Source organism: Mercenaria mercenaria, chromosome 1 (genome assembly GCF_021730395.1).
Source record: "Mercenaria mercenaria strain notata chromosome 1, MADL_Memer_1, whole genome shotgun sequence".
In the NCBI taxonomy this organism is placed as follows: Eukaryota; Metazoa; Mollusca; class Bivalvia; order Venerida; family Veneridae; genus Mercenaria; species Mercenaria mercenaria.
Window position 1 is genome coordinate 86149421 of NC_069361.1, and position 15242 is coordinate 86164662.

General features: G+C 34.8%; 1 protein-coding gene across 2 annotated transcripts; it reads left to right on the plus strand.

Moving 5' to 3' along the window:
- Positions 1-240: 240 nt before the first annotated feature.
- LOC123531633 (carbonic anhydrase 1-like) lies at positions 241-14324 on the plus strand. Of its 2 annotated transcripts, none has more exons than XM_045312780.2 (8): positions 241-379; positions 6065-6103; positions 6447-6617; positions 6906-7051; positions 10162-10324; positions 12345-12508; positions 13407-13482; positions 14033-14324. In XM_045312780.2, the coding sequence occupies exons 1-8, from the start codon at positions 304-306 to the stop codon at positions 14128-14130; spliced, it is 933 nt and encodes a 310-aa protein (XP_045168715.2). In that variant the 5' UTR covers positions 241-303; the 3' UTR covers positions 14131-14324. The 2 variants fall into 2 exon arrangements, with proteins under 2 accessions (XP_045168715.2, XP_045168706.2); XM_045312771.2 differs by having other exon boundaries at positions 242-379; positions 13407-13494.
- The last annotated feature ends 918 nt before the right edge of the window (positions 14325-15242 follow it).

Below are 15242 nucleotides of genomic sequence, written 5' to 3' on the forward strand. Positions count from 1 at the left end.
TCTTTCGCGTGTTATAAAGTATTGTCACAGTATTTTGTCTTTGTGCAATACTATTACAGTATTTTGCCCTTGTACATGAAAATGCGCATCTGCTGTAGATAGAAAAAGCACTGTCACAGTAATTTGTCTCTGTGCAAGTGAAATGCACATCTTTCTCCTTTAAAAAAGATAGATTAAGTAACTGTACAGTTACCAGTCTACTAATGTGACAACTGTCATTAATCAAACTTTATACTACATGAAACATTTCAAGGTTTGAATAATATCACTGAGACTGAGATACTAGTATCAGTGTTCAGTGGAATGCGACGGAAGCTAGAAGTAATGGAAATTACCATTATTGCGTTGTTTCTTTTGGCTATTGAACATGGAACCAATGGTATACTTATTATGTCCTCCTTCGAAGAAGGAGGGGTATATTGTTTTGCAGATGTCGGTCGGTCGGTATGTCGGATGATAACTTAAGAACACTTGGGTCTAGGATCATGACAGTTAATATGGAGGTTGATCATGACCAGCAGATTATCCCTAGTGATTTCGGGGTCAGTAGGTCAAAAGTCAAGGCCGCAGTGACCCGGGACAGTTGAACAGTTTCCGGATGATAACTCAAGACCGCTTGGGCTTAAGATCATGGAAGTTGAAAAGAAGGTTGGTCTTGACTAGCAAATTACCTCTATTAATTTAGAGTCAGAATGTCAAAGATCAAGGTCCGTTAAACTGTTTCGGGACAATAACTTGAGAACGCTTAGATCTAGGATCACCAAAATTGGTCATGACTAGCAGATGACCTCTCTTGATTTTAAGGCCAGTAGGTCAAAGGTCAAGTTCACACAGACCCAGAACAGTTAAACAGTTTCCGGATGATAACTTGAGAACGCTTGGGCCTAGGATCGTGAAGCTTAAAAGGGAGGTTGATCATGACCAGCAGATGACCCATATTGATTTTGATGTCAGTAGGTCAAAGGTCAAGGTCACATTGATCAAAACAGTTGAACGTCTTTTTTGCCAAATAACTTGAGAATGCTTTGGCCTAGGATCACTTACTAGTATTATTATTGATTTGAGGTCAGTACGTCAAACGTCCATTTCTGTTCCTTGTGCAATTACTGCATGCATCAAGAGGGCATTTCGTGTTCTACGAGCTATTGTTACGTTCTCAGTGTTTCATTGTACTACCACAGTGCTTTACTTATGTTATTTGATTGTTAAACGCTTTTCTTAGAGTGTTTGCCACTTCAAGATATAACAAGAAATATTTTCATGCTTTATTACAATTATTAAGATATTTTGAATTTGTGCAGATGTAACCCTCCCCGGATGATTTCATCACGTGACTAACATACAGGAGCACCTGCATATATATATAGGCTACACACAACACAAAATTTTCACATTTGAATTTACGAAACGCAAGAAAAAGATCTAAACAGGTACAAAAAATGACAGGAAGCATCTGCAAACCTGAACTTCAGGATTTGCAAATTGCAGCTATAAGAGAAACTAGTTTTATGTAATAACCTCAATTTCATTTGTGTAGTACCGGAAACATATCTGCATGAAAATATACCAAGTTTCAGCTTGATTAAATCAGTTTTCAAGGTTCTATGGCATTTTCAGTAACGTGCGTCTCTGCGTAAGTTTTTCTCCAAAATTGATGTCGCGGCATAATTTTAACCAGTTCCTCTAGCCTGAGCTTGTTTTTGCCCTATTTTACATATTTTTCTATAATTTGCAAGCAATTCAAAACTTGCATTTCACAGCAGATTGATATAAAGACACATAAGCACACATTGGCATAGAGACTATTTCTAATGAATATTTATCAGTCCAAGATGGCGGCGCCGACTGTTAATCGGATTTCTTTCACAATACCATTGTATCCATCAAGTGTGAAATGTCAGCCATAAGTGTTCCTTCTGTTGAGAAGGAACAATAACAAATTAGAGTGAAGTATTTATATTACACATTAAATGCACTAACCCACACAATTTAGGCGGAAAATAATTTCTGTGAAAATCCATAAAAGGTTAGAACTCTGACAGTGACTAGTGGTACAAACACAATTATTTACATCATACTTTTGCAAGATATTCTTATAAATATCCAAAGCAGATAGTAAACCGTTGCTTATGACATGTAATGTGTTGCAATATTATATTTTCTATAATTATTGTGTATCTTTATATATTCATTCAATGTCTTAAAATATTTGTTGTAAAACTGAATTTTTTTTTCAATGTTTCATATATTTTTTCTATCTTTTGAAATATTTATTGTAAAACTAAAATAATAAATATGCAACGTGACAAAATATTTATCTAATGTTTAATTATTTGTTCATTCCTTCAAAAATTGTATTCGATGCAACGATAATAATTGTGTGTAAAACGTAAATATTCATTCTATCTGCTTAAAATATTTGTTCGAAAGAATTCTGGGTAAATTGCTATTTTGTGGACATCCCTATTCTGCGGTAATGCGGCCAAATCTTATTGCCTCGATGATAAAACAATTACATGTACTTTATATATGCTTATCACGGATTTTTTTCAGTAAAAACGCTAGAGGGTATAGATCATATCACTGATAACAGAAATATACCAAACAAGAGCTTCGCCTAGCGAATATACGCCCGAAAGTTTTTTTTAGACTTTTTTTGAGACGGAGGGAAGCAAAATTTAAAGAAGACACATATCTAAAGATTTTTTGGCGGGGCTTGTGAGGGACTGGGAGGGGAGGGGGAGAAGGATGTGTGTGTGCGGTGCTGGTGACAGGAGATAGTTTACTTAAGAGCTAGAAACTAATAAACAAGAGGACCATGATGGTCCTGAATCGCTCACCTGTCCCCACATGACCCAGTTTTGAACAGAGTATGACGTCATTTTTTCTATTATTTGACATAGTGACCTAGTTTTTGAGCTCATGTGACCCAGTTTTGAACCTGACCTAGATATCATCAAGATAAAAGTTCTGACCAATTTTCATGAAGATCCATCGAAAAATATGGCCTCTAGAGAGGTCACAATATTTTTTATTATTTGACCTACTGACCTAGTTATTGAAGGCATGTGACCCAGTTTCGAATCTAACCTAGATATCATTAAGTTGAACATTCTGACCAATTTTCATGAAGATCCATTCAAAAGTATTGCCTCTAGAGAGGTCACAAGGCTTTTCTATTTTTAGACCTACTGACCTAGATTTTGACCGCAGTTGACCTAGTTTCAAACTTGACCTAGATATCATCAAGATGAACATTCTGACTAATTTTCATAAATATCCATTCAAAATTATGGCCTCTAGAGAGGTCACAAGGTTTCTCTATTTTTTAGACCTACTGACCTAGTTTTTGACCACAGTTGACCCAGTTTCGAACTCGACCTAGATATCATCAAAATGAATATTCAGACCAACTTTCATACAGATCCCATGAAAATATGGCTTCTAGAGAGGTCACAAGGTTTTTCTATTATTTGACCTACTGACCTAGTTATTGATGGCATGTGACCAAGTTTTAAACTTGATTTAGATACCACCAAGTGGAACATTCTGACCAATTTTCATGAAGATCCATTCACAAGTATGGCTTCTAGAGAGGTCACAAGGTTTTTCTATTTTTAGACCTACTGTCCTAGTTTTTGACCGCAGTTGACCCAGTTTCGAAACTAACCTAGATATTATCAAGATAAACATTCAGACAAACTTTCATACAGATCCCATGAAAAATATGTCCTCTAGAGAGGTCACAAGGTTTTTTTTATTATTTGACCTACTGACCTAGTTTTTGATGGCACATGACCCAGTTTCAAACTTGACCTAGATATTATCAAGGTGAACATTCTGACCAATCTTCATGAAGATCCATTGAAAAGTATGGCCTCCTGAAAGGTCACAAGGTTTTTCTGTTTTTAGACCTACTGACCTAGTTTTGGACCGCACGTGACCCAGTTTCGAACTTGACCTAGATATTATCAAGATGAACATTTAGACCAACTTTCATAAAGATCCCCTGAAAAATATGACCTCTAGAGTGGTCACAAGCAAAAGTTTACGGACGGACGGACTGACGGACGCACGGACGGACTACTGACGCTGAGCGATCACAAAAGCTCACCTTGTCACAAAGTGACATGTGAGCTAAAAATGCAGGGTGTGGGAGTGTTTGGATGTGACATAATACTAAAGGACAAGAAGCTAAATGAAAAAAGGGGGGAAAATAGAAAAAATAATTGGTGGGGTTGGTTGGGCAGGGGGTGACGGTACAATGTAGATGGGATGGGGTGTAAATGAAAATAAAGATGTTTTTTGTGGTCCGGGAGATGTATATGCACTTGACATGAACTATGATGGGGAGATTTGACCTTGCTGTGACCTTATCCACCTGGTTTTAGCACTCTTGCACACCGTCTCATCACCACATGCCTACACCCCAAGTTTGAAGATACCTTGATTGGTCAATACGTTTTCTTTTTCCGGACATGAAATTAAACTTACAAATTTCATCTTTAAGCTCAACTTCTGACCTTGACCTTTGATCTTCAGAGCCGGTTTAAGTGCTCTGTATATTGCTTGCCTCATCGCCATCTAAGAACATGCCACATTTGAACTCAATACCTTGCATGGTTATTTAGCTATGCTCCGGACACGAAATATGATGGTCAGTTTTGACCTTTAGCTCAGTTTGTGACCTTGACCTTTCACATAAAGAGCTGATTTAAGTGCTCTATACATTGTCTCATCGCCATCTGCCAAGTTTAAAGTCAATGGTAATAAAGTTATGCTTCGGACACGAATTATGACGGACGCACAGACGAATAGGCGGACGCACGCACCAGCACATAGGCTAATACATCGGTTTTTTTCCAAAACGGGCATATTAATAAATGCGCCGCAGTTTTCCGCAGATTGGCCGCAATATAGCAATTTACCCAGAATTCTTTCGAACAAATAATTTAAGCAGATACAATACATATTACGTTTTAAACAAAATTATTACTGTTGCATTGAACAAAAATTTTGTAGGACTGAATAAAAATTTTAAATTTTAGAATTAATATTTTGTGATATACAATAAATATTTTTTGTTTTGCAAACAAATGTTTTGTAGGATCGAATAAATAAATTGAAAATATCGAATAGATATTTTGTCGCATTGCAGACAATTTTTAATTTTACAATTATTATTTCAAAACATAGAAAAAAATGAAAACATTGAAAACATATTTCTATTTTACAATAAATGTTTTAAGACATTGAATAAATATATAAAGATAGACAATAATTATAGAAGATATAATATTGCAACACATTACACGCCATAGTTGCTACACGTTTGAATTAATGTAGAGAACTGAAATGAGCCGTGCCATGAGAAAACCAACATAGTGGGTGTGCGACCAGCATGGATCCAGACCAGCCTGCGCATCCGCGCAGTCTGGTCAGGCTCCATGCTGTTCGCTAACAGTTTCTCCAATTCCAATAGGCTTTAAAAGCGAACAGCATGGAGCCTGACCAGACTGCGCGGATGCGCAGGCTGGTCTGGATCCATGCTGGTCGTAAACCCACTATGTTGATGTTCTCGTGGCACGGCTCAAATTATATTTGCATTACTTACCAATATCTAACTTTTATTTTCACCCACCTTATCATCTTTCAGTGTCATATATACATTCTGTGACAAACTTGGTGGAAATGAACAATGTTGAAAATGCAATCCAAACTATGGGCGAGAAGCTTTAATTGCCGAAACCAACATTTGGGAAGAATTACAGTCTTATTTAAATTTGTCTACAAATGGCAACAATTATCGTTAACATATCATGTTTTTGAAAGTTTAACACTAAAAACGTGAAAACATATAGTATAATATATTTATCGGATAACCCTCTGTTAGTCTATATTCTCAGACTTAACATTTAATTGCGAATGCATCTCTACATACACAGTTAGATCTTTATACAGCCAATGTAAAATATTTGATGAGGCTGTTTCATATTTATATTAGTATTTGATGATAAATATTTTGGTGGTTTGTCTTTAAATTTATTGCAACTTTGTTTTGCAGCGTTAACTGGAACCCGTTGGAGTTATAGAGACAATAACGGTGAGAACAAACACTAGTAACAACTGTTTTACATTTCGACGATGTAAAATGTACGTTGACATATAGGTTACTCATGTTGTCAGAATTTCAAGAGGAATTCAGCTATTTTGTCTACGAGACCCTGGCCCTATATTTTTATTCAAAATCAGAACATTAAAGAATTTCAAAATGTTAGATGTCAATTCGTTTAATATATTTATGTTTATTTTAAAAACAGAATTAGTCTCTGTTAACTACAATTGAATTTAGATATATCAAGAACTGTTGATATGAAAAGTGTGCTATTAAATGTTAGAGATATATTCACTTAATGTTATTTTTCTTTTAATAAAAAAACCAACAGGACCGGAAAAATGGCCGGAACTATTTCCTAACATGTGTGCAGGATTGTACCAATCTCCAATCGACATCCCACCCATCGATACGGTGTATAACCAACAGTTAACAAATTTCGTCTTCTACGACCAACTAGCACGGGGAGCAAAATTTATAGCTGATAATAATGGAAAATCAAGTATGTTTTAGTATAACGTTTCCTTTCTTCGAAGTCCTTGTTTTATAGTAATCTTTTCGTTTATATTAAAAGATCAACCTATTTTTTTGTAAAAGACAATTACATATTTCATCAGTAGGAACCCGCCATGTTAACACGTTTTGTAAATATCATATATAAACAAACACAAGCTGCCTCGATTATATTACTTCAACAAAGCTATTAAATATTACTTTTGAAAACATTTATTATGTAAAAATGTACATGATTAAACATAAATGATAATATGAAAAAAATCTTTAACATCAGTCGAAGTGGATACACAAGGACAGTTTCTTCTCGCATATGGCGGTCTCCAATACACATACAGAATTAGCCAGTTTCATTTCCATTGGGGAGGTTCCAATGACAAAGGATCAGAACATACCATTAATGAGGAAGCTACCCCGATGGAGGTAAACATTTACATAAATATTTACATGTAGAAAAAAAGAGTGAGAAACATTCATGTAAGTTAGTTTCCTTTGTAACCTGTATAGAAACAGAAGTCTATAAAACCATTTTCTGTCAAAGAAACACACTGAAAAATCACACACAAAATTGTAGTGCTGATGTATGACTTACATGAAATGGCTTACTTAATCTCATGTTTAGATCTGTGATTTCAGCACAACGAATGCAATGTAAGAAATGAAATTAGCTTCACAGACCTAAAGAAAACAAACAGAGAAATTTAGTTATTTGAATCCGTCTTTATCCATATTTTACACGGAGTTTCACTTTTCCGTATCTGTTAACCTTGAGAGGGCCTCTTGTGTTTCGGAGAAACCTGTTTTAACAGCGCAAACTTCGGCAAGTCTATCTGGACGTGAGGCCGGGTTGCTATTTCTTGATCCAGACATGTCATAATGCATAGATAGATCTGTGCAGAAGAAATCAATCTGAAGCATCTAAAACTTTTGTTAGTAATGTATGTAAGCACTGAAAATGATTACCCCCTCTCCCAACCCCAAAATCAAATGACACATATCAATCAAATACCTAATTCATTCATTTTCTATCAAATCAGAAAACTACAAATGTTCCCTAGCTAAAATTCAAAGTCACCTAATAAAAACAAAACACATGTTTTGTTTGGGTTAGGTCTGTCTTACCCATCAGACATGTGTGTTTTACAAGATGAAGTATCAATCAATTTAGAGCAAATGACTTGTAATGACTTTTAATTTTAGATCCATTATTGTCGCTTTTGACAGTCTATTTACAATCAAATATTTAAGAAATAATTTGAGCCGCACCATGAGAAAATCAACATGGTGCATTTCGATCAGCATGGATCTAGACCAGCTTGCGCATCCGCGCAGTCTGATCAGGATCCATGCTGTTCGATTGCAAAGCCTATTGCAATTAGAGAAACCGTTAGCAAACAGCATGGGACGCTGCAAAGGCTAGTCTGGATCCATACTGGTCGCAAATGCACTATGTTGATTTTCTCATTGTGTGGCTCGTTTTTGAACACGTTAAATTTGATAATTATAAAAGTTCTCATGCACTAAATCCTTGCATTTCAAAAGACCACCTATATTTCTTCTTATTTCCATTCTAAAATCATTCTAAGATCATTCGCTGATCTCTTTCTGTATATCCTGAAAGGAAAAGAAATGAATCTGCCGAGTAAACGTCTCTGTTTCCATCTATTGTAGTGAACCGCACCAGCACGTGCTCTGTACTCGGATCAACTACTTGGAATGACCTCCTTCCGTACACCGTACATGATTTGTACCCAGGTTCAATATTTTGGAACGCCCCCCCCCCCCCCACCCCCCGTGATGTGCTGTCATGACGTACTTATGTGTAAATATAAATAAAATACGGGATGGGAAAATAAAGGGTATATAGTAGACGTCTTTTGAGTTATTCTGCATTCAGGGTGTGTTTATTTAATGTAACACCGTTATTCTGAGTGGTTCATAACCAATTCTGAGTAATAAATGTAGTTTTATGCCGGACAGCATAAAGTTCCAAATAAAGCATATTGAATCTCAGAAACCTACATGTTTGTGTTGTTTATACTAGATTGAGAAAACATATTTTCAATTTAAGTTACTTAAAGACAGATCAGGGCTTGTTTGTCCCATAAATTAAATCAATATATATATATAAAAGAAAAACATCCAATGGGTTTTCTCTATCTGTATTTCTGTCCACCTACCGGTTTCATATCATAATCATCAGGGCAGACATATAAAAAATGTATAGTTGCTACGCAACGTCACATGTGTACACATGTGTATGCAACGTTATTTTATGACGTCATCAATATTTGTTTAGTTTTGGCTTAAATATATCAAAAAAGTAACGTTCCTTAGACAACCTAGCTGAAACATTATTATTATGAAATTTATAAAAAGGAAAAATTAAATACTGTGGGTCAGTTTTAGAGCATAGATCTAAATGTTCACTAACAGGCAATTGTCTTGTTGATGAGTCTCTTATTTGCTGATCATGAACTGTCCTTCTGTTTCTTAATTTGTCACCTGTTTGACCAATATAAAACTCTTTGCATCCATTGCAAATCAAAACATACAGAACATTTTGAACAGTACAATCCATGTTTTCTTTTACATGAAAAATTGTATTATTTAATTTTAAAGTAGAACCTTCTACAATGTGTTTACATAACCCACAACGTGGCTCATTACATTTTTTAACTGAAGGTGGGGTGACATTTTCATTAAATTCTGATTTAACAAGAATACGTTTAAGGCTGGGTAATTGTCTTTTGCACTTAAATTATTTGGTATTATCTATTATTAATATATATATATATATAAATAATATGTTAAGTGCGAGTTTAATTAATTTCCCGACACTAAACCTGACGAGATAATACCAGACAATTCGGCAAAGCGCCTAGCAGTAGAATAACCAATGCCACAGCAAGTCCACTAACCCAAATAAGATTAGTTTCGATACTGCTTTATATACGAGCCCGAATTGTACTACACATTCGTACTGGTTCAACATTTGCATATATATACTCAAATCTCTGTTTTCATGTCTCACAAATCAGTAGTGACTTTTTAGTCTATATAACTGATTGGGACCAGAGAAGCTATATTTTCTCTCTCTGAAAGTTAACTGGATCTCGAGGATACATTGAATATATATGAATAATTTGCGTTAAGGGATATAATTATATTCAGAACAGTTGACTTTCCCATACGTGAGATCCGCTAGGATACAAGTTCGCATTATAAATTATTATATAGTAGAGAGAATTAATTAATACGAACTAAATCACCACCACAATATACCAGACCAATTACGGCAAAGCGCCTAGCAGTACAAACGAACACGCACATGCCACAGCAAGTCCACTAACCCAAATAAGATTAGTTTCGATACTGCTTTATATACGAGCCCGAATTGTACTACACATTCGTACTGGTTCAACATTTGCATATATATACTCAAATCTCTGTTTTCATGTCTCACAAATCAGTAGTGACTAGAATAATTATCGTTTAAGTGCGTAGTTTAATGATGGAAATGTTTCTCCCAGATGCACATTGTAACCTGGAACGTAGATAAGTACAGTAGTATTGCAGAGGCAGCTATGGAGCAAGACGGGCTAGCAGTTTTAGGAATACTTTTCAGTGTTTCACATTATGATAACCCACTACTAGAGCCACTTGTGAAGGTCATGCCATACATTAAGGACCCGGGCAAGTATTACAATACTGTAGAATCTGGTAAATAAGCGCATATTCGAATATAAGCGCATATCAAAAGCAAGTGCATGCGGCCTTACCGTTATTCCATATGGGATAATAAGCGCATGTCATGCCCTTACCATGATTTTGTCTCGAAAGTAGGCGCATAGCCGATTACTGGTAAACAAACAACAGATGCAGCAAAAAGACGTAATTAACGGTATTATACCGTGATAATTGTTTATCATAAATACAGGTGACAAGTGTTCTTACCTGTTGAATAGCCGAGGGTATTAAAAGACTTTAACGTCTGTTGTCTGATAAAACGATAGTTGTTTACGATAATCATGCTTTTTTAATAGAAAATGTTTTCAGTAAATGAAAGTAACTTTGAATACCAGAAAAGTTGTTTGCGTTGTCATAACAGTTTGTCATTAATTTGTAAATCTGTGAAAACAATATGGATAAAATGTTACAATCTTAGTGTTGAACAATGATTGAATGGTCCGAGAGATTGAACATTATTTGCAAATTATGTATGATCATTATGCTTTTATTATATATAAATACTGTTTGCAATAAAAGGAAGTAGTTCACTGCGCACGTCCATGACCATATTTTACTTTCGTTTTCTTAACCAAGGTAAGCACTCAGTCTGTCAATTTTCCTAATATATCAAAAATAGGCGCACACGGCTTGTCTATAAGCGCATATCAAATATAAGCGCATAGTTTTAGCTGTAGTGTAAGCGCATATCAAAAACAGGGGCTTAAATGTGTCACTAAAATTATTATAAGCGTATACGCTTATTTACTAGATTTTACAGTATATACCAGTCATTTTATTATTATATACATGTAAAACTTTCTCATTTATGTATATCGTATATCGTAGATATCATATACAATTTTCACCCTACGAACTTAATTAGATTTCTTGGAACTGTCAAGATTTTAGAAATTCAGTTATTGTGAAACATTTGACTGGATTAAGTAAAATTTGTTAATGGTCTTCAGTTTTGGAACATTTCTAATGCTTTCAAACTGGAATAACCAAAGCAGGGAAAATCGTCAATTCAGTTTTTTTCTCATTGCTTCCCAGGTTTTGAAAAGTTAAAAACATGGTTATAAAGTTGGCGATGTCGTTGGAAAGATGGATGGATGGATAAATGTTTGGGCGTCGTCAAGATTGGTTTTCGTTCAATAACTTTAGTTTGGTTTGAGATACTGACATGAAACTTAGTCTATATGTAGCTTACTGTAAGACCAATGTTAGGACTGAACTTGGAATCAGTGGAGTTAAGTTCATAGACATATTTACAAAAAAATATACAAGAATATTTCCGCTCAATAACTAACATCATTTCGATTGATGGATTGAAAATAAACTTGGCATATAAGTACTTTATAGAAAACCAAGGTTAAGATTGCATGTGAGGTCAGTGGACTCAGGGCCAAGGTCAATATAACTGAGTTAATTTGGATATTTAGAAAATTGGCGCAGTGGTCAAGAGCGTTAGGCTACATTTTATGCTTTGAACGTATGGATAGCGGTTAAAATCCCAAGATCTGATTTTTTTTATTAAAAATGTCATTTTAATGCAGTTGGGTTAAGGTCAAGGTCATACAAACTAAAAGTAAATTGTTTTTGTTTTGATTTTAATTTTATTGCTGGAATCATGAAAAAGGTGGTTTCCTTTCCGATTTATAACTTTAGTTACCATTGACTAACTGTCACTACACTTGCGTGTACAGCAAGCTAATTATGAAGAACTAGCTTTGGATTGTATTTGGATCACTCTTACTAAACAGGAAAATCACTTTCCGCTCAGTAGCTCTATAGTAAGTGATAACTGTATTGCAATGGGAATTTTATAGGTAGGTCGCTTGATAGGAAAGCAAGGTCAGGGGATTGTATTTTGTTTTGGCCACTAGGAGCATGGTCATTGTTAGGTCATAGTCAATGTTACTAAAAACAAGAATTTGTACGTTTCTTGTTTTTAATATATGTTTAATGACGTCGACACTTTCAGAATGGAACAACAGTGTAGAAATCCCCGTTGTGTCACCAAGTGCATTTTTGCCGAATAGTCCAGAAAAATACTACAGATACCATGGATCACTGACCACCCCACGATGTTACGAGAGTGTAACCTGGACCGTGTTTAAAGAAAGACAAACAATATCAGAAAAACAGGTACCATGACCTTAATCCGTCTCCACTATCTATTGTTTTTGAATATAGCGTTAATGGTGTGTATGTATTGGACCTTTTTGGCTGCATACCTAATAGTTGACGAAAGATATAACGTCTGATAAATAATAACGGCATAGGACAACTTTGATATAACAACTCGACTTTAGTACCACACACTTTAACCGTCAGTTAGGAGACAGATCAGAACCTATTTATCATGGTATTACACAATTCCAACACCTGCTGGAATATCCCGTATTCCTTTAGCACGTGTTTATGTATAGATCATAACTACTTTCTCATGACAAATGCGCTTTCAGCCTCGGCTGAATGACCAAAATACCTTAGCCCCTAGATGATTTTCGTTAAATGATAAACTACTGATCATGTTTATGTTTCTGTATTTTCTGAATAGCCAATATTGGCATTTCTTAAGTTTTGTCATTGGTAAGCTTTAAGAATAGAAAATGATTTAAAAGAAACTGTCGGTAATAACTATTATTACTTTCCATTTCAGATAGTTCTTTATTCCATGAAATCATTATTGACAATTTACAAAAAATAAATGTTTTATAGTATAAACCCATTCGTTGAGAGTTACGATGCAATGATTAAAGTCAAGATGCAACATTTTACATGACAAAAACATTGAGAAAATTGTTGCAAAATTAGGTATTCGTAACTATGTTACTGAAATGGATAATGGTCTGTCCAGGTATTTGTAGTGATTTTGATAATGTATATAAATGTACTTTATTTTAATATTTACAATTCTCTTTATCTAAATCTATGTTATCGTCTTTGTTAGGCTGCGTTTGCTTCTTGCTGAGACTAGAACTATTTTTTGCAGGACCAAACTCAATGTAGTAAATTGCTTTAAAGCATGATTTGTTTTCAGTTGAACGTGTTCCGTCAGGTACTGATGTCTCGTGCGACTATGGAAGTACCAGGATCTCATTCACTGCAATCAACCGGTAGAATCTTTGGTAAACACAGATTTAAATTTAACACTGTTGAATTGAGATTTTACATTACGTTGTCAGACTGTGGAGAAACATGTTTATTTGTGGTTTTAAAACAAACATCGTTCGATCACTTTACACAAAGCTCCCTGCTTCAAGAATGTACTGGTGTTATGCTTTTCAAACTTATTTTTTAAGCTTATATAGTATACCACTGACAGCGCTCGAATGACCGGGATTATTTGTATACCTCTAGTCGCCACAACACCTTCCCTAATGTTTCTTCTGGATTTTTTCCAGGGAGTGACTCAAGAGTGATTCAAATATGCTATAATAAATAAGCATAAATTCAACACCCATCGCTGCCAGAGCGTGTTGTAGATATTTGAGATGATTTATTACATAACTAATTTTTACATTACTGCCTTTTATGTTATTGTTCAGATATCATTCGAACGAGTACGTATGACGAAAATACTCCAGTAACGTTGTTAAACCATTTTCCAATTTAAAACTAATATAAAACAACAGAACTACTGTACATATCAATGTCTCATTGCAGGTGAAGAACGGGAACCCTTAGTGAATAACTTTAGACCAGTACAGCCTTTAAACGGAAGAGTAGTCAAAAGAAGTTACCAGATTTTACACGCAGAGTAAATCGACACACGGAATTTCTTTCAAAATATTTACTCAAGAATTTGCAGCATTTCATCAGTCGCTTTGTTTTTCATTTTTCTTATGACAGTCAATCAGTATGCATGAAAGTGAGTGTTTTTCACCGAAATAATTTAGTTTTGTTATCTTTTTTTCTAATTGCGTCCATTATAATAATAAATAAAGGTTAAAATTCATTCATTGTTCTCCCGCGTTAATGTGTTCCTTTCACTCTTAGGTTTTCATTTCAAACGAATCAAGTCTGCTTCACTATCATATGTATATCTCTGCAGTTTTTACTCCTTGAACTGAACGTACCAAAGTTGTATTATTTTACACAGCATAAAATAGAAGGTTATCCGGCTATCGACCAAAACGATGTTTGGCCGTCTAAAATGTGATAAAATTAATATCGGCTAGAGCGTTAACAACAATTCCATGAACTCGATGTAAAAACAGAATACACAAGGAATTCTGGATTTCTGAACAATACAAAGTTCTTGTGGATTTAAATATCATACCAGTAACTTATAGAGGCAGAGTAAAACAACAAATATGTTTTCCCAGAAAAAATAAATGCCAAACAACTCGAAAAGATGCAACTTGCAGTTAAACGACGCTTGTTGAAAATTTGCATTATGATTCTTCAGTCCTTGCTCTTTCATATGAACAGTTTGAATATTATATTTAATGGTTTGATATTAAATAATTACTTTGATCATGAAGAGGGTCTTATACAAAGTTGACGTCCTGAAAACGTAGATGACAAGCCCTGTGGTTCTCTCCCCCGGTGACACAAAAGGCAAAACACAATATTAAGTAAAATCTAAGGTATCAGTTTAAGATCTTGAGTTTGTAGCAGATGCATTCTTTTTCAAAATGATATATTTTTATTTCAATTCAATAGTTTATTTGGCTAAACATATACAATGTTCATCGCCAGTACTGTATGGCGGTGTTAAACAATTACAAAGAATATGAGAAAAGCATGAATATACATGTATAGACATACACTCAGGTGATAGATATAAATTGCAATACAAGTACACAGTTGCAATTTAACCGCTTAAAGCAAATGCTTGATAAATATATTTCGCTAACTTATTAACAATACC